The sequence below is a fragment of the Protomyctophum bolini genome, assembly GCF_963924005.1.
Source record: "Protomyctophum bolini genome assembly, chromosome: 12".
NCBI lineage: Eukaryota > Metazoa > Chordata > Actinopteri > Myctophiformes > Myctophidae > Protomyctophum > Protomyctophum bolini.
In genome coordinates, this window is record NC_137873.1 from 39,191,398 (window position 1) to 39,212,696 (window position 21,299).

Consider the following 21,299-nt stretch of genomic DNA (forward strand, 5'->3'; position numbering starts at 1 on the left):
GTTCGGGAGACTTCGGAGAAAAAAAGCAATTCTCCTGAATGCTGCCTTCCAGTATGGCATGGAAAGGAGTGGCATTTCCATTCATGGTCTGGGGAGATAAGAGGGCAGTTGTGTTTTACAGACGGGTAAAAAGGGCAGGGGCTGAAGCTAGCCCCCTTTGAGGTCGACGTGTGCACGTGCATGCCTGGTATGAAGAGTTTTTATTAACTCATCCCCCCCTCCCCCACACTAGTTAATGATCAGCCCCAGTGAAACCAGGTGTGCTGAAGACAAACATGTGGGCCAATAGCTGCCAGTGAAAAAGGACAATGTGATCAATGACTCCTATAAGCCAAGAAGTATCAGGCCAAACACAAACAAAACACTATAGAATCACTGGGGGTTTTTTTTTGGTCTTTGTGACCTCGTTTGTCTCACTTCTGAGGAGTGGCTGCAGCTTGTTTGGCATAAACCATTCATTGTATTGTTGTGGTTCACGGTCACATAAAAGGCCCGTTATCCTGTTTCGTAGTGTAATTATAATAATAATAATAATAAAACTTTATTTGTATAGCACCTTTCATGTAGGGCATTAAGCAACTGGTCGACTATTCAACTAGTCGACTAGTAAATCCACTTAGTCGACCTTGTTGGTACTAGTTGACTAGTTTCCCCCGATTTTGTAGGCCTCAAGATCTGGTAGATTATAGTTATAGTCACCAATGTACAGTTTTTAAATGTACAAATACAACTAGTCGACTAGTAAACTAGGGAACTATAGTCAACTAGTCAAAATGACTAGAATGAATGCGCTATGAGCTTGTAGATCTGCTATTTTTAATATTAGAATTATGTTATGATAACATAATGCTAACACCAAAAGGGGGTTCCCGCCCCAAAATAGCAATATCTATCTCTCTGTGCAGGCTATATCACCCCCAATGTTACAGCACAATAGCGCTCTGTGCATGAATTACAAAACGGTGATATCAGACTCTTCTAAACGCGAGCGTCGTGTTATTTTCATTCCATTAGTTCATATTCTTCTCTGTTGCCCGCGCGTGTTCATTGACGTGTTCGGAGTCTATACGGTGTGTGTGTGTGTGTGTGTGTGTGTGTGTGTGTGTGTGTCCGTGCGTGTTGACTGGGCAGAAAAGTGCAGGGGCGGGGGGTGCGACTGCTTCACGTTAATTTACAGTTCGTAAGTCCAGAGTCAGTTTTCCCACACCAATCCTTCACTTCTGTCTATTACCCACTCTGACTCATCCATCCAGCAGCCACCCACCTCTGTACTCACCCTGTCATATCATGCCTTCATTGAAATGCATTCCCATTTAGACCAGAGGACGATTCGTATACACAAATGCCTTCTAAATCCTGACAGTTTCCTGACAGAAAAAGCTTATGTTTCTATGTGTGGACTAATTTCATGTCAAGGACCCCTAGAATTATCTGTATTTGGCCGCTGACCCCCATCTCAAAATATGTAGTTCCAGCCCCCCCCCCCCCCCCCCCCCAGCTTGTTTGGCATAAACCATTCATTGTAATTGTTGAGGTTCACGCAGGGACGTGGTGAGCCCATAATTCAGCCCGGGAAGTGGAAACGAAACACAGACGAATCAAGGGGTGTGTGAGCGCATATACTTTAGGTCCTACAGTGACCTAACAGGCTGCGCTGCATGCCAGGATGGCTGGGAGCGGCTGCTGTGCCAAAGATTTGAGTTAAAAACGTCCTGTGAAACATGCTCTGAAAGAATATATATATATATTCAAAGATTTGTGCCACATTTTCGCGATAAAAAAAAAAATAGCAGACCTACAAGCTCGTAGCGCGGCACTCTGTGCCGCGCTATGAGCTTGTAGATCTGCTATTTTTCAACAGCTAAAGCATAACATAATGCTTAAAACACCTAAAGGGAACTTTATACCCGCCCAGAAACAAATCCCTCAACAGAATAATGAGGAAAAAAAACAACCACCAAAGTGTTTTTACTGACCCAGTCCAGTACATGGTGTCCCTCTGATTGCGCGGACAGGGGTCGGTCCCAGTAGATGTTGGGCTTGCCATGGCGCCAGATCTTACTGCGGGTCTTGTAGGCAAAGTAAGCAGCCAGGGACAAGGCCAACACCACCATCAGTCCCAGTACCAGAGCTACAGCCTATGGGAACAGATCCATCATTATTATTGGTATTATTATTACAACGCTGTTGTTCGGGCAACTTTTTACTTTTCATTCTCTTCATACTACAGTGCAGTGTTGGTTTTGGCAGCAAATTTTGATTTTAGTTTTAGTCATATAATATGGGCTGTATTTTGCGTGTCTTAACGTACCAGGTCTTATTCCCTAACTTGAGTAAACTATAAAGACCTGGAGGCGTGGTCAATGCCATTTGGCTATTCTGAATGGCCAAAGAGCATTGGTCACGCCTCCAGGTCTTTAGTTTACTCAAGTTAGGGAATAAGACCGCTGGTACTTAAGAGTTAAGACACGCAGAAATACAGCAGAGATCTTGAATGGTTTTCACTTAGTTTTAGTCACATTTTAGTCACCTGGAATGTTGTAGTGTTAGTCTCTAGTTGTAGTCGACTAGATATCATAAGAAATCATAAAATAAATTGGCAGGCCTTGAGGCCGTCGTAATGACCGATTGGTGTGAGCTTGTAGATCTGCTATTTTCAGCATGCAACCAAGTGTATAAAAACACTTATTCTGGATATCTTGTCCACTATGTCCCCTTCTAACATTTTAGCCTATAGCTTTTATTTGTTGAAATTGTCAGTATATTTGGTCATATAGTTTTAGTCATCATAGCTTCGTTTTCATTTAGTTTCCATTTCGTTTCCGTCAGTGAAGAAAAAGGTAGTCGACGAACATTTCTCGTCTTCATTTTAGTCGACGAAAACAACACTGGTGTCAGTCTATTATATTCTGTCCGCACAGTGAGAGTGTTAAAACATTGCAGCCTGTCAGCAGTGTTGTTTTCGTCGACTATTACTAAGACGAAAAGTGTTCGTCCACTACCTTTTTTCACTGACGGAAACTAAATGAAAACAAAGCTGTGATGGCTAAAACTGAAACTAAATATATTGACACTTTCGTCAACAAATAAAAGGTCAAAATGTTAGGGAGGGACTAGTGGACAAGAGATTCAGTACGAGTCATTTTACACTTGGTTGCATGCTGAAAATAGCCGATCTACAAGCTCACAACGTGTCGCGCTGCGACGCGTTGTGAAGCGCTGTGTAGCGTGAAGTGTAAAATCAGTCATTAGGACGGCATCAAGGCCCGCCAAAGTACATTTTAGTATTTTAAAGTAACTGTAACTGTAGATAGTACTAACCGTAGATGTAGTCGACTAAAATCGCATGACACTCAGTCGACTAAAAACTAGACTAGACATTCCAGGTGACTAAAACATGACTTAAACGTATAGTTTCAGTCCAAAGACTATGACTAAAAAAACTCAAATAGAAATTTGCTGCCACAAAAACAACACTTCAGCCTGTTGTCAGGCCAGTCAGTAGTAGGCCTACATAGCAGTCAGTAGTACGCCTACATAGCCTCGGAAACCCAGACGTTTTTATTTCCAGGGAGGGAAAAAAAAGTCTGGGTCCGAGTCCACTTCAATTCGGCATAGAGTAGCGCAAACGTCGCTCACTCTCTGCTGATTTCTGATCGTCTGCACCTTTGTTAAATTGACGCACACACGCACACAATCATGTACACACACACACACACACACTCCTCTCTCTCTCTCTCTGCTCATGTCGCACAGCTGTGTCTAGATTCTCCCGGCGGATCCTGCCTATACATATGCCATAGAAAGCATAGGCGGACACCAGGCTATAGTAGTACGTGTGGCGTACGACGTGACCCTGACCTCCTCGGGGTCCATGAAGCAGTAGCGCCGGAGGTACTGCGTGTACATGGGGAAGCCGGCTCCGGGGAAGCCTCCGGCGGCCCCGCCGACGCTGCCACTCAGGCTGGGCCGGCTGGGTATGTTCTGACACATCATCAGCATGGGGTTGTACAGCATGCTCTGGGAGCTCTGGGACATGGGGTTCACCCCGATCACAAACACGATGTCAATAACGCCCTGGGAGGAGACAAAACAAAGAAGGAAAAACAACATAGCTTGCACTTGATACGTAACCTGACGCTGCCAGATCCAAAAACCTTGCTACACAAATTTGTTTCACAGCTATTTTTTTGCGGCTTACGCCTTTTATTGGTTTTTCGAAGGGACAGACAGTAGGCTGACAGGAAATGGGAGAGAGATGGGGGGGGGATGACATGCAGTAAAGGCCGTGTCGGGCTCGGGAGTCGAACCCGCGGCACACTGCGACTGGATTACCAGTCGGGTGCCCAGACGGTTACGTCACTGCCTGGGCCTGTGTTTTTTTTTTAAACCCCATTTAGGCCTGACGTTGAAAAAGAAAAGAACGTTCGCTCTGAAAGAATATATATTCGAAGATTTGTGCCGCATTATCACGATTTTTCAAAAATAGCAGACCTACAAGCTCGTAGCGCGCCACCGAGTGGCGCGCTACGAGCTTGTAGGTCTGCTATTTTTCAATAGCTAAAGTACAACATAATGCTTATAGTTAAAACACCAAAAGGGCTTCCCGCCCCAAAATGGGGTTAAACAAAGGTCTAATAATATATCTATTATATTATCCTGCTTTAGCTATTGTATTGTATTGTAATAGCAGATCTACAATAGCAGATCTACAAGCTCATAGCGCGCTACGAGCTTGTAGATCTGCTATTTTTGAAAGATCGTGAAAATGTGGCGCAATTTTTATTTATTTATATATATTCTTTCACAGTGAACGTTTTTAACTCAAATCTTTGCTTCTGCCGCGGGGTGCCTGCCATATTTTCAGATGGGAGTTCGACGGCAGCCAATTACATATTATATTTTTGGGGGTCCTTGACATGAACAGAGAGAACCACTGACACAGAAAAACACAAGGGCTTTTCAGAAAACTGTCAGGATTTAGAAAGAAGACATTCTTTTCCCCTATGTTCCCTCAGCCCTATGTTCCCTCGGGTCCGCGTCAATATGCCGACGGTCCGATCGACAACCTACCTCAAACCCTCACCCTAACCCTAACCTCCCCCGGGGCAGACACCTAAACCTAACCACCCACCCTCTCCTGACCCCCAGCGCACCTCGGACCAATGCTCCTTCTGAGGGAACATAGGGCTGAGGGAACATAGGGCTGAGGGAACATAGGTATGACCCCCTTTTCCTGGCCAAGCCAGCCGTGCGGTCTCACCTGGAGCACGGCCAGGACGACGTCGCAGACGAACACCGTCAGGTAGAAGCAGCGGCTCCGCATGCTGGGCGAGCGCGAGAAGCTTCCCACCAGGAAGCCCAGCCCCACCAGGAAGTTGATGGCCGCCACCGAGATCATGGCCGACTTGGCCGAGTACGGCGTCATGTACCCGCTGGCGTAGCCGTAGCTGCCCCCGTAGTACCCCGAGCCCGACGCCCCTCCTCCCGCCATCCCCCCCGCGCCCCCGCCGCCGCCGGGCGCCATGCCCCCCGCGGCCCCTCCGTAGCCCACGCCGTGCATCTCCCACACCAGCGTGGACGCCACGCAGGCGAAGATGAGGAAGCACATGAGCACCGTGGCGGCCTGGAGGGTCTTGACGAAGCCCGGCGGGGAGAACCAGCGGAAGAAGAACTGCGGCCGCTCCTCCCCCCCCGCGTACACGCAGGAGTCGTCCGGAGGGCGGTTGTTGCGGACGTTGTAGGCGTTGTTGGGCCCGTTGTTGTAGGGCCCGTTGTACTGGCTCCGCAGCGAATGGACGCTCCGTGGGGCGCTGAAGCGGGAGGTGTTCGTCGCCGGGGGTCTGTCACGGTACATGTGGAACATGACGGAGGCAGGGGAGGCCTATAAGGAAAAAATCGCATGTTTATTTTCTATGTTATAGCATTGCCAGCCATAACGTAGAACAGGGGTATAGGCTATAGTAGGTCAGTGGTTCCCAAACCTTTTTCATGTCAAGGACCCCCAAATTGACATTGTTTTGCCCCGGCGGCCGGCGCGGACCCCCCCATTTCAAGAGATATGCCAGGGACCCCCGCTCATAAGAGAAGATTTTTACGGCTCCTAGTAGTGATTCTCAACCAGTTTCATTTCAAGGACCCCCAGTTTGACATGCATTAGTCTATACGGACCCCCTTGGCATTTCTGTCTCTGCAGTAAAAGCAATGTTAATTTAACTCTGAGAGTGTACAAATGGAACCAAATTGGTTCCATTTGTGCAGAGTTACAGACCCATAAGGGTCCATTTGGTTCATGGGGCATGGATCTCCAACTTCCATCATTACCGACCCTCTGTGCTCTACAGCCGGGCTTTATTTCTATAAAGAATAAGAAGAAAATAAAGGTTTTTATGTATGGACAAAGACAATCAGTTGAGAATATTACATTTTGTTTGTATGATGAGTCCATAGACTATAGAAGGTATATGCCTGTGATCATCCTCATATACGCGGAAGTTATGCAGGAATGCCTACTGAGTGGCAAAAAAAACTACTTTCTGGCCTTGACGGCCCATACATCCAAACAGAAGAGTCCGACGACGTTAAACTCACTTTGCCACTCGCTTTGCCACTGACTTTATGCATGCGCACAACTCTTGAGCTTTATACTCTTAATGTCCTGGCAGACTTTAGACAGCGATTTCATTAAGCAATATTACACGAGAGGGTGTGGTTTAACGTGATTAGTGCCACGACAGTGATGCGGTCAGGAACGAGACGTAGTCAAGTTCCACACGTTAAACCACACCCTCGAGTGTAATATTGCAATTCTACAACAGTTACCCTTAAAACTAAGAGCATCGCTGAAAAAATGTCCCAATAAACTATAGCTAGCCTATAGCCAGCGAGTTTGCTATAGCGCTCTGGGAAAACAGAGCAGCTGAATTCTTTGTTTTGATTAGGTGGTGAACGGTGCTGGTTTGATCCACGGCTAGAAGCCAACCGATCCGATCAGATTGCTTCCTCGAAACGACCTGTTGTTTAGAATTAACATTTCCATGTGTTCTGATCACGATGAGAGTGCAAATGGGTTCACTAGACTCTTTCGCAGCCCGCAGGGTCGTTACAATATAGACAATGAAACGGTTCAGTCTGTTGTACGTGTCTGAGTCAGATCCATAATAATATGGTATACCTGGATATAACTGCAACATTTAACTCTCCACGGTCCAAGGGCCTTGCCGCCCCCACATGTATTTAGAAAGTAGCATATCCAGTCTTTTGAAGTATGAACTTTGGAAATAACTTCATACGCCCATCCCTATGCCGGGGAGAATGTTCACAGAAAATAGCCAATCTACAAGTTCACACGTCACAACGTCTCCCAATAACACCACCCAAAAGACAAAGATCTCAGTCTAATGTGACCAACTTCGTTCTGGGATATTTGCCCTTGCACCTTTAGAGACCGGGAGGTATAGAGGAGTTACAGAAGAAGAACGTATTTGCACCTAATTGTGATACAAATTATATTGAGAATAAGTTCCATTTTCTTTTCCGTTGTATCATGAGCTATGTCAAAAGTTATTTAACAGGTGTAAACATATAGATCTGATCTGGTTAATTGATGCAGAGCGACTGAGATGGATTTTCGAACAGAAGATATTTGCATTAGCAGAATATATAGAGAAATCTTGGGACATACAGTACGGACAAAGAAAACCTATATGTGATGTATTTATTAATTTTATTTTTTATATTTTTGTTTATTTCCGTTCTGTTTTTGTTTTTATCAAATACTTTGCGTAGCTTCTGAGTGCAGTGAACGTGATATTGTTTATTTATGTTGTTGGTATCTTATAATCCGGCATAAGGGTCTTAACGACAAGACATTCATTCATTCATTCATTCATTCAACACTTGTAGATGAGAGTTGGAGACTAGATGGGAAAATAACACGTAGGCTTACAGTTGCAACTCAGGTCTGTTTTACTAATTATATAGGTAGGGTCTAACGTGATTTAACTGAAGTGATGTTGTTGATGGATTCCAAACATTATCAAAGTATTCTGAGGCACCCCTGGACTGGCGTCACGTAGCCTATACATACAGCACCCACTTTGAGAAGCCCTGGTGTAAAGTGACTGTTGTCCCCACTTTGAGTGGGGACACCACACACACACACACACACACACACACACACACACACACACACACACACACACACACACGCGCGCGCGCATGCTCACGCACACGCGCGGTGACTGACCCATGCATGCTTCATCAGTGCAGTGGGTGGAACTAAATCCAAGTCGAGGCTTCAATAATTCAGTGGCCACCTGACCTGACGCAGCTATCTGTCCCCCTCCATGCACGATGCATGGGCACCATCATCACATAAGCTATATTTATCCCTCCCCATGACCTGTGATGATGAGATATAATATATTTGAGGGAAAGCCCTATATAGTCACGCATACTCACTGATCTCACACAGCCGAGGGGCCATATTTGCATTCAGAAATAATATAAAGCAAGATGAATGAAACACACACACACACACACTCTTTTCTGCACACAAACGCGTGCACGCACGCGTGCACTCACTCACCAGTATAAGCCAGGCTTACTACAGTGAATAATTCAAAAGCTGCAACTACACAAATTCATGAAAGGCTATAGTGGCTATAGCTATACCACACACACATCAATAGCCGAATTGGAAATTGCATTTCATTCGTCCTTTCTACATCCCGCTCTTCTCCACACTTTCTTTGATCAATTCTGAAATCGAACAATATTATTAGGCTATTCATCTGAAACCGATATGAACATTAGAATTAAACCATACAAGTTTGGATGTGATTAAAAGAAAACATTAAAAAATGGCCAGGTTTTCAGTTAGATAACAGCTTCGACAAGTTACACAGAGGTATAGCCTATATGGCTATAGGAGATAGAGATATCTTACCTGTGTGGAAGAGTCCCAAGTTTTCAATATTCTACCTGCTGTGCTGCAATCGGTGAATAATAATCCCGTCTACAGCGTTTAATTGTTCCCGCATCTTATTTTCTCTCAACTCGCACAATTCTACGTTTTCCATAATTCTAATTCGTCTCGGTGGAGATTGAATAACGTGTTGGTGTAGCAGCTACTCTAAGTATTAAGTAACAGGCTAACAGCAGACTAGAGCACCTGTTGTCTGCGCGCCGTGTCCGCGCAGCAAGTCTACTAATGATTAATGAAGTTCAACAGCCTAGCCTACATAGCCTATTGTAGTAGCCTATTTGATGAATTGAACAAGGTGGACCCTCTTGTAAACAAGTGTAATGCTTTATTGGGTCGTCCACTCACAGTTAACAGTCTAATTGTGTTGAGTTGTGCTTGAAATGTATACTGTTATTCTGCACTGTTAATACATATTTCAATCAATCAATCAATCAATCAATCAATAGTTTAGGGCGGCTATTGAAATAGCTATAGTTATTAGGAAGTACTAAGTAGCCTACTAGGGAACAAATCCTGCAATGTAAGTAGGCCTACTCTGTTACAATTTAACATTTAGAATGTAGAAATTCAAAATGTATATAGGTCTACTTATAAGTAAGTAAGTACAAAAGGATTGCTATAAAAATCTACTTAAAGGACATTTACGTTATGTATTTATTTATTTGTATATATAGGCTATACATTTACTGCTTTCTTTCGTTTTTTGTGATTTTCGTGATGGGGTGGGGGGCATTCAGGAAAGTGGCTAAATATGTATTACAAGATTTTACAGTGATTTCTTCATTAATATTTCTGAGCTGTGTCTTCCCTCCAATACGCAGATGGAAGGACTATAGGCTCTGTGTCTTCCCTCCAATACGCAGATGGAAGGACTATAGGCTCTGTGGGTTGACTCCTGTCCGGGGCCCTCCTATATGTGTCACCAGGTCCACTCCTGGGACCAGACACTCCTGTCTGGTGCTGGGACTCTGGTGCAACGCACAGGTCGTCATGGGACCTGCATGGTGAGAGCAGGAGTGGACCTGGTGACACGTAGGAGGGCCCCGGACAGGAGTAAACCAACAGAGCCTATAGTCCTTCCATGCGTGAGTATAGTTCCAACGGATTGTGTGTCCCTGGTCTTTGCGTGGGCCGGTCTGGGCCAAATGTTAAATTAGTTGTCTGTTGGTTGTGTATATCATTTATGTTGTACCGTAAATGTGGTGCTGTTAAGGGCTTGTATTTCAAGTATTTGTATGTGCCTCGACCCGAAAGGTCAGTAGAGTATCTGCGCGCTGGTTGTGGTGGGCCAGTCTGGGCCAAATTCCGCCAAATTCTTGTCTCAGTCCAGCCCTGTCTTTCCCTGATGGGACTGATCGAGGGTATAGCTATACTGCTACTAGGACGTAAGTCGGGACTTGATCACCCCGGCTGGGTCGCCTGAGTGAGGGGTATGATGTTCGAGAGACCAAGTATATAGTACCTATTCGTAGTGTACTGTATATATATATAGTACACTATACGAGTAGTATACGAGTAATACAGTACTGTACGTATAGTTGCACAGCTCAGTTCACATGGGTTTTATGTTTTTATTATAGTTCTCCTAGACCCCACATTTTCTACAAACTAGTAACAAAGATTTTCAAATTATTGTACACCACCAGTTACACCACTGTAACTGTAAACATATGGCTGCACCGTTCTGCTCTGATGTTTCAGTGTGTGTTGCTCCTGTTTGGATGCACACTGTTGTTCCTCCTGGAGGTTTGTGTAGGATTCCTCTTTCCTCCTCTTATCTCTTCCTGTGTTTGGCCAACGCCCTACTCTCAGGTGACGCTGATTAGTCAGGCAATTGGGGAGTGATTGAGTGACAATCAGCTGAGTGCCAGTGGCAATGAGTGTCAGTCCAGATCAGTGTTGGGCATCGTTACTTTCTAAAGTAACGTCGTTTATAGGTTACTGGATTACTGCCCATAAAAAGAATCCCTTACCGTTACAGATTACCTTCTGAGAAAAGTAACAAGTTAGATTATTTTCCGTTATTTTCCGTTACCAGACAATTAAAACCCATTTTTTATGCTTGCGCAAGTTGGTTACATTGTATTAGCCCTACTGCCTACCGTCAATGCGCCGCACGGCCCGGTTAAAAACGAGAATGATACACACCATGAACTGACCATAGACAATATCCCCTTTACAACTCTCTTTATTAACGAATATAAGTCGCCACAATCGCCAGCCTACACGTAGGACTGGACAGAAAGAGCTATAGTGCAGAGAGTACAGACAATACCAGACTAGGCTGTTGCGCTGCGCTCTGATGCCCTCTCCACGCCGCGCACCGTACGTGGCCCATGAACAACAATAACAACTCCACGTGGACCCACGACGACCCACGTATGAATTAGATAGTTTATAAGAAATGGCACGGCGGCCATCCTTGCAGGCAGTGACAGTAACATAATGAGAATCCTGTAGGCTGCGTAACCTGTTCATTTTGGGGGGCATCATCAACAACAGCCTGTTGATGAATGATGAATGATACTATGAAACTTAACAATTAATTTACTAGTACTCACCTAATGACGCCGCCACGGAGGATATACCATGTTTAACGTAATTCCGAAGTGTTTAGCCTACATTGTTTAAGTCATAGACGCATGCGGTTTTTATGAACTTTGGCTAAAAGCGTGTTGTTTTTATTATTCCACCACCCGGCAGGCCGGCACCACTACCACTGTCATGGTAGCTGGGGCTACAACCGAAACAACTTCCTCTTCCTCTTCAAAATAAAATCTGCTTGTAACAATACTTTTATTTCTTAAGTGAACTACAGGATGTAGTAGACGCAGGATGTATAGTACATTGTATAGTGGGCTTGGAACCATAGAGTTATAGGTATATACTCTAAGCTTGGAACATAGATACTCTAAAGGCTTGGAAGGATAAATCACACAGAAGGCAGGAGAAATAAACTCCGCAGACATTCGGGGCTTTATTATTTTTAAATCTTGCCAACAGAATGAACAGGGACGGGATTACTTTGTTGGAAATGTAACTAAGGAACTAACTACTAAATTGCAAAACTAACAAGTTACTTTATTCCGTTACCAATAAAAGTAGCCTACAAAACAAACCACACCACGTTTAAAAAAATATAATTTATTAACAGTTTTACAAAATAAATAAATAGTGAATTCAAAACGAATTGTTAATTTAACAATAAGTCATGACTGAATGCATTAGGCCTACATATTCATCCAAAAATATTATATGATTTCATATTATACTAATGCGAATTTGACTTCAAAACAGACATCTCTGTAAATTAAAAGTTACAGCTTATCTTTATTTCCCTTCTCTTTGATAATTCCACACAATGCGTAGCCCCTGGCATATAAAATGTCACATTAGCACCATTGGTTCACACTGTAAAACAATTTTACCACACAGACAACATGACTAATTAGATGATGAGGAACAGGTGGAGATGAAGGGGATGGGGATGGAGAATTGACAGAGTAGCTTATATGCTTTTTTAAATTTTTTATCCCACGATTTTGTAACCCATTTTTCACCCCAGTGTCAATCATCTACTGTGATCCTGGGCTCTACACACCCTCCGACAACCTGGGGAGAGCAACGGACTTAACTCATGCTTCCTTCATGCTTGAGTGTCCAAGTTGCTCCTTTGCACCTGACAGGGGGGGGGGGGGTTTCCCTGGTTGGACGTAGCGCGTGGAAGGAACACGTTATTCCAACCAGTTCCTTTCCCCTCCATCAGGCACTGATGACGCGGAGGAGGAAACACGCCGGCAGCACCCACAGCGCCCCGAGCGGGAATCGAACCCAGGACCTTCTAGCTGTGAGGCGACAGCACTACCAACTGTGCCACCGTGCCCCTTATATGCTTTTATGTAGGGAGTATGAAAGAGCAAAATGTCCGCGCGTGATTTCCTCACGACCGACCCTTTGTCACAGTGTTCACCGGCAAAACTGTGGATCGATCCTCTTTTTGAAGTATAGCTTTAAATGCTTAATTTAGCTTTCAGATGGTCGTAGCGCTCTTTCTTTGCCAGGAATGAAGGGTTCTGTGGAGTCAAAACAGAAACCATATATTGAGAGATGACCGCAGGCCGCAGCGTCAGATGTTCAAGCTCTCCATCTCTTTTTTTCCCCCCCTTTCCCATTAATAATTACTTTGGACAACAGTAAGTATAAACAGCTCTTGATTTGCGTCCTGCACACAAGTGCCCAACCCTCATTGGGGACACCATTTTTACAAAGCATGATTACAGTATATTGAATTATTTCAATGAATATACTGTAAACATATACTGTATTGTGTCTTGACAAATTAAATCTGCCACGACAAAAGCTCCTTTAAAAAAACATAGTAGGCCCTATCTAATTTTTTTCATAATCATCTAACTCAATGAAATGGAGGGTATGCGCATGCATTGAGTGAGTGAGTGGCAATTAATTGAGTTTAACGTTGTTTACTGTTTAATGCAATCAGATAGGACTTTTCTGCGTGGATGTACAGTATGGGCCGTCAAGGCCAGAAAAATATTTTTTTTTGCCACTTGGTATAGACGTTCCCGTTTAACTTCCGGTTATGATGATGATGATGTCATGTGCATATAATATTACCACAGATAGAAAACATCTAACAAATAAGTCCACAAAATCATATTTATGGCAATAAAATAAAAAGTGAACAGTAGCCTATATAGGACTATCTCTCTTCCTCTGGAGTGGCATTAAACCTCTAATAATAACCTCTAAATATCTAATAGATCTCTCGGTTAAATGTTAAAAATATTGCTAAATTATTTTTTGGAGGCTGTTTCACATGCAGTGAGCAGATTGGGAACACGAGGAAAACCCTGAGCCCCTTGTAAGTTGTTCTGTATATCTGAATCCATCACTTACACTCTTTTTTTGCTCATACTTCTTCAGAACTGCCTCAATTCTCCTCTGCTCCTATTGGATAGACACATAATAACAATGGAACTGAATAGAATAGAATGTGAGCATTCTATTCTACAGTATACAACAATAAGAGGACCATACGATACAAGTTAAAAATGATCTTGCACAGTTCAATAATAATGCCAAAGGACTGTGTAAAGAAATCTATGACCACATGCTTCAAAGACACGAAAAGTATACAACATTCATGTCAGACATTTCCGCCATAATATCATAATGTAGGGACAGAGATGTATAAAATGCATAACAGGTTAAACCTATAAATTATAGGCCTTCATTGGAGCTGAGCATAGGGTGCAGGACAAAAACAATGGTACACTATATCAAAGTCTAAAATGTGGTTTTGTATGGGATTAATATACAAATGTGTATATTAGAGACCAGCGGATGGCAGGTTTAGCCGCGCGGTTATCCGCAGTTTGGGGTGGATTTGGGTCATTCAAATATAATTAATATTGGATATAATGCGGGAAATAAATGAATGGCATCTATATATATAGGCTTTTTATAGCTTTTAAAACGCACAGAATCTCGGCAAAATCTCGCAATACGCAGGTGGTTGTGGATTTATAATGATAATCATAAAGAATAATTAATTAACTCTTTTCCCCCCAAGTGCGTATATATGCGTACATCGACGCTAGGTGGCGTCATATCCCAAGTCCGTGTATATATATACGTACCCAACGAGACTCTGTCTATATAATGGTTGATGCCTACGGAAGCCTTTAACATTGGTCCGGCTCCCATAGCAACCGCTCCCATAGCAACCGCTCCAACTATGGGATTGGAAATATATTCACAGTGCAAAGCAGTGGAAGGGAGGATTTTCAAACCGTCATAACTCAGATTTCTATAGGATTTTGGTGGATTTTTCTGCCATCCACATTTCGGACTTAACTTGTGCCTTTGTACCGCGACACTGGCGCCATGTATAAACGCTTCTGACGAGAGGTAAGGAGTGTGTTACGTGTTCCAATGCTGCGGTGGTGTGTGTGTGTGTGTGTGTGTGTGACAAGAGTGTGTGGGGCATCTTCTTAAAGCGAACGTGTATATGCTGGCCCCTGGAGCTGGGGTTTATGCTAACAGCTAGCATCGCAGAGAGAGTTAATGCGATAACGGATAGCGGATTATAAATATGCACACGCGGATTCGGGTGACACAAAAAACCCCTCATTTATATGTCTCTCTCTGTCTCACCTCTGTGGTTACGCCGTCTCTTGGAAGCTTGGTCATCATTTCGTCTAGCGCTCTGATCTTCACGAGGATAGGACTGATCTCCCTGTGGAGATCCTTGTATTCCTCATACTGCTTATAAAAGGCTCTCTTGTACATCTCCCTTTCCTCCACGGTGGGCATCCCTGGGTAATCCCTGTAAAGTGTGTATGGTTATAAACATTGGACAATTGTACTTTTCACATTGCAAAACAAAGGTTTAACTGAGAGGGAAAAAGGTCAGTACTTTATTCTTTCATATAAGTCAGCTTTTTAATTAGGCTACTATTTAGTTGTTCATTCATGTTGTAGTTCGGTGGTCACCCTGCACCACCGAAAATCCAGACTATGTATGAGCCTTAACCCTAACCTAAACACAACCGCAAGCACGGGAGCAGTGCATGTTCGCCAACCTTAATGCATGTTCAGACTAACGGGACTTCGGATCTATGGGCAGTTCCAGCAATGTGTGTGCCGCTAAACGTGTTTGTTGCGCTCTCTTTAACACCAACCCATTCATTTCTGGTGGAAATTCTTGTCCGATGTTTAAAATAACAATTTAGCCGATAGCCGATACTGATACCGATACTGATACCGATAGATGTTTGTGCCAGGGAAACTATACATCTTCAATACAAGAAATGTATGTTCCGAATCTACAGCTTGGATAGCCAACACACCAACATAGCCAACGCAAAATGTATGCTTATCAACAACAGATATATATCGGCCACTGCCATCAGTTAATGTCAGTGATATCGGCCGATACTGATACTGTATGTGGACAGATACATCGGTGCATCACTAGTCACTAGTCAGCACACATCAATGTAGAAATCAACTAGAAAAAATAATCAAACATACTTTACGGTTGCGGGAGTCTTCTTCTTAACTATTTCATCAAGCACAATCTTCTTGGATGTGGTCTGGGCAAATTGGAAGAGAAAGGGTATAAAAATATCATCAGATCAGCTATCAGACAGTATTATAAAAATCACATCCGTGTGAAGTGAGGGGCGCTAATATATTAAAGTCTAACTTATGTTGATTAGGTGATGTAATGGTGATTGTAATGGTAAAACAAACGGTGACAAAACAATTCTCTTTATTGTTAATGGCATTTAATGTTTGTGTTATGGACAAGATGTAAATTGTCCCTTCATTGTCAATGTCATTTTTAAAACAAACATTGAACTAAAAACAAACATTAAACCAAAAACAAGCCTCTACAGAAATTTCAAGCAAAATGTTAAATTAAATAATATATTAAAGCATGATTGCGACCGAAGGTCGAGGTTAACTATGGAACGCATTTCCCGCCAGTGTGTTGGTCACACCCCAGGTGAGAGAGCACGTGACATCACGTGACATCATCAGGGATGGAGCATGTGACATCACGTGACATCATCAGGGATGCCCCAAAGTTATTAGTGCAGCCTCGCCCGGCAGTCGGCGAAAACTAGAGTTCTTAGAGGTGACTGGCTTTGTTACAGTCAGTCTTAGCAGCCCTAAACACCCCAATGTATATGTTTTTATGTGTATACTATCCTTAACATAAACCCTAAGATGACAAACTGTATAAGTTATATCATGACTCGGCCTTCTGTCTCACACATAATGTGAAGGCACAGACTCACAACAACAAAGACGGACTTTCATAAAATATGAAAAAGGTACAGAAAGCAGCAGGTGCATTATTATAATTAATTAACCGCTTATTTATTTACCCTTTCTTGTCTTTTTCGAGTGCTCTCTTGCTATAGGCTATGTGAATTTATTTATATATATATCTGATATATTTAATAAATAACCAGTGTTTTGCCTTTTTTGAGTGGCTTTGAATGGCTGCCACTGCTATGCCCTATGGGGATATCCCCTTGGGATTATGGTGGGGTAACGTTAGCTCAGTATGTTTGTCCGTGTGTGTAAGTCTATTAAAAATTAATGAATGAAAGAAGCATGGTGAATATTACTATAGACAATGCGTTTAGGTTTTAGATCATTTTCTAAATCCATAAAGAATGTCTTCAATATGACTGTTATTAATAGTAAAGACAAGTCATATCAAAGTAATATCAGTCCATTTTAAAGGGATTGTGACATAAAAATAAATATTTTTGTAATTATTCTGAATTCTTTTAGGTTTTCTGAGCTCAATTGCACCCAAAAAAACCCGTAACTTTTAACATTCAGTAGAGTTTGTTGTGGGGTTTTCTGGCTCAAACAGGTGCTCTGAGTTCCCTGCTGTTTGTGATGTAAGACACAGAAAATCCCATATATGTCAATGGGATTTGCCTGTTTTCACTGTTTTGCCTGTTTTCATTGCAGCTCAGAAAGGCCCCAGAGAAAGCTGAAAATGAATGTCATGAAACCTTTACGATGAGAACAGCAACCATGCGGGTGCAGGCTTTAGTTCTGACATACTATTGATCCGAAACCTCAATCCTAACCCAACCCTAACCGCAAGCACGGGAGCAGCGCATGTCGGACCATCGCTTTTTCGCATCGCATCGCATGTCCCCCCGCTTCGGATCTTCGGTGTGTCGGAAAAGCGTGCGCACCCCAACCATGCGGCGCTCCAAATGTCCAACAAATGAGACAAATTGTTACCATGATCCTGACGTGCTCCATCTCCCGGCGTGCGGCTTGGTACCTCCATATCTTCAGACACAGCAGGTAGCTCGCCAGATACATGAGCATGTTGACGAAGATGAACGCCGTCCCCGCCGTCTGGCCCCCGTCCACCCGACACAGATGGGCCATGACGGGATTAACGCCTAACGTCGTGTAACAAAGCCCCCCGCGGTGGAGGTCGTTGAGGTACACGATCCCCGCCGACATGTACAGCAGGAACAGGGCCACGTTGGTGACCGCCTCCGTGAGCGGCCACCAGGGGGAGTCCAGGAGAACGGCGCGGTAGTACACGGTCATGCCCATCACCAGGAGGATCAGGGTCACGACCCAGGAGAGCCCGACGGCGGCCAGGACGAAGGGGGTCATGGGGCCTCGGTAGCCGGACCTCCCGGACAGACTGTTGTTGTGCGTGCCGTTGTAGAAGTTGGCCCACTCCCTGTCCCTCTGGATGTAGGCGATGACGAAGGCGACGACCATGCCTCCGAAGACGAGTTGCGCTCCGCCGAGGAGTCTGAGCATCCCGGGCCACGATTTGAAATACGAGTACTTCATTCTGCGTTGGCTACCTTCCACCCTTCTCAGCATTATAAGAACTCAGCAGGATGGATACTGGTTAGCAGCGATTCCCGAATGAATGAGCGCTCCTCGGGGCACTGGAACGACGGGAGTTGGCGGGGTTGTATACGCCGGGGGTCGGTCGTACTGCCTAGCCTCGAACATGACGGAGTTGACGTGGCGAGGGAGAGGGGCAGCCAGAGGTGGGAGCTGGCCTATGGAAACAAATTGCATACATATTTTATGGTAGCATTGTATAACAATAACTTTAAGATTTTAAATAATTGACAAACCTATAGCAATCTATTTCTAATATATCTTGGAGCATTCTTCCAATTAAACAATTTTCTCTCTCTCACACGCGAGCGAGCACACACTCACGCACGCACGCACGCACCGACACACACACACACACACACACACACACACCTTTCATTCAAGTTTTATTTATTCTCGAAATTACACTGAGTAATCAAACTAATTTTCAGTGCCGTCGAGTAATACAATCACATCACGATACATCAGAAGATCAGGAAAATAAAAACAAATAATACAATACAATACAAGGTATCCGTGTACACACACGCACGCACACACACACACACACACACACACACACATACACACACACACACACACACACACACACACACACACACACACACCCACCCACCCACCCATGCTTCATCAGTGCAGTGGAACTAAATCCAAGACAAGATGCTTCAATAATTCAGACAGACAGCTGATCAGAGGCCACCTGAGGCAACTATGCATGGTGTTTGCCGCATGGCGGCCTATGGTGATGATGAAGAGGAGATATTTCTGGGGCCATGGAAGCCCTATAGTCATGCACATGCTCACTGCATGGTCTCTTCGAGGGCGTTCGGAAATCGGCTAAATGAACGACACGGCGTTCACTCGGCGAGTCTTTTCTGCTCTATTTCTTCCTCACGCACACAGGGTTTTATTCTCACCCGTATAACCGGTGTGCAGTGAATAATTGAAAAGCTGACCTACAAATTCACGAGAGGCTAGCTTACCACACATCACAAGCTAGCCCAAATTTCAGTTATTTGTCCCTTTTGCAACCTGCTCTTCTATGGCTCTGTCCACTAAATTCTGTGTTGAATTTTGTAAATGTGAAACAATGAATCTGAAACATTAGAAACCATAAAAGTCATAGGCTGGCTGTGATAATTACCATAAAAAAAATGTCCAGGTTTTCATTTTCAGTCAGAGAAGTTATATTAAAGGAATTCTCATAATATGTTTAAATAATAAGCCCTGGCTATAATATACAGTATATCCATTATTTAATTGTGATAAGAGGTCAACAAGTTACACTGAGTATACATGTAGTATAGCCTGGCTATAGATGGAGATGGATAGCTTACCTATAGTCTGTGGAAGATTCCCAAGCTTTCAACTTTCTACCTGCTGTGCTGCCATCGTTGAATAATTCCGTCTATAGAGTTTTGTTCCCACATTTTTATTTAGCTCTGTACAACTCTACGTGTTCTATAGTTCATTCTACATACAACTCTACCTCTCGGTGGAGATTGAATAACGTGTTGGTTTGTTTGTTGTTACACGACTCTAGCAGCTAGCAGACCTGACTTGGGGACCTGCACCTGCCGCGCAAGACTACGTAATGATTAATGAACTGAACTCTCACAAGGGAGATGTAGCCTTGCCTTATTCTGTTCCATAGGGAAGGTCTATAGCCATGTAGGCCTATAGCCTATTGTTTATAGTGGCTAGCATAACATCCTAGCTATGCTATACAAACCAAACCACACTACACACACCATGTTTAAGAAATACAAAATGTATTTATTAGTCGTTTACAAAAGAAAGAAAAAATCATGCGTAAATTAAAAAAATAATCTAATTTAACAATAAGTCATGACTGAATGCATGATTATTTATATTCATGCACATGATTTTTGAGTGGGAACAGCAATGTCCGTGTTCACCTATGCCTGTGTTCACCTATGTGTGTCTGTGTTGGCAATGAGTATATGACTATGAGTACCAGTAGGGGCGCTGTTGTGCCAGAAACAGAGAGAGGGATGCACTGCTGCACTGTTGCCTGCTAATGAGAGAGACTGAGAGAGAGAGGTGGGGGGGAGTTGCACCACTCAGTTCACATGGGTGTGATTATTATATTACAAAAATATCACAAAAAACATGCAGTAATCCTGGTCTCTTAACTGCCTCCCCCTGGCCAGCCGGGGCGCCTGATGGAGGGGAATGGAACTGGTTGGAATAACGTGTTCCTTCCACGCACTACGTCCAACCAGGGAAACTCCCCCCTGTCATGTGAAAAGAAGCAGCTTGGACTCCTCATGCATAGAAGGAAGTGTAGTGCCCAGGATTACATTAGATAATTGACACTGGGTGAAAAAATGGGTTGCGAAATTGTGTGATAAAAAATAAAAAATAAACAGAATTTGGAAGGAATACTATTAGGCTATATTGGATTGGGTGCCCGGGATCGAACCCATGAACTTGTGGTCCAACTTTGGAAAATCCTATAGGATCCTATTGAAATTAGGATTTTCTTTGACTACGGTTAGGCAATTTTAATAGGATATCAATATAAAATGTCACTGTATTTAATAGCACCATTGGTGCTGATCGTAAAACAGTTTTTCCACAAATACGAAATGACATTAGATGATGGAATATGGAACAGCTGGGTGGATATAGGGTTGTAGAATTGACAGAGATTGACAATGTTGTCTGCTTTTCAATTTTTAATTTTGCCTCTTTTTAATGTGTCTATTGTTTTTAAATGTGAAGCATCATGAGCCATGTGGAGAACGGTATTTTTCTCCCCCTGTATGCCCAGTGTAGTTTGTGGAAGTGACAATAAATCTGATTGATTGATTGATTGAGAGCAGCCTATGAGCAAAATGTGACGTCC

General features: G+C 43.5%; 1 protein-coding gene across 1 annotated transcript in view; it reads right to left on the reverse strand.

Annotated features, from left to right (window-relative positions):
* Positions 1–18,367, reverse strand: part of LOC308326270 (occludin-like) — a gene marked incomplete at both ends in the record, with an annotated part of 30,309 nt that extends 11,942 nt beyond the window's left edge. Inside the window, 8 exons of the mRNA XM_080779077.1 lie at positions 1,977–2,138; positions 3,862–4,077; positions 5,264–5,884; positions 9,913–10,011; positions 13,907–13,957; positions 15,167–15,338; positions 16,046–16,107; positions 17,792–18,367. Coding sequence (XP_080635203.1) covers positions 1,977–2,138; positions 3,862–4,077; positions 5,264–5,884; positions 9,913–10,011; positions 13,907–13,957; positions 15,167–15,338; positions 16,046–16,107; positions 17,792–18,367 — 1,959 coding nt within the window. The remainder of the gene's footprint in view (positions 1–1,976; positions 2,139–3,861; positions 4,078–5,263; positions 5,885–9,912; positions 10,012–13,906; positions 13,958–15,166; positions 15,339–16,045; positions 16,108–17,791) is intronic.
* Positions 18,368–21,299: the final 2,932 nt, after the last annotated feature.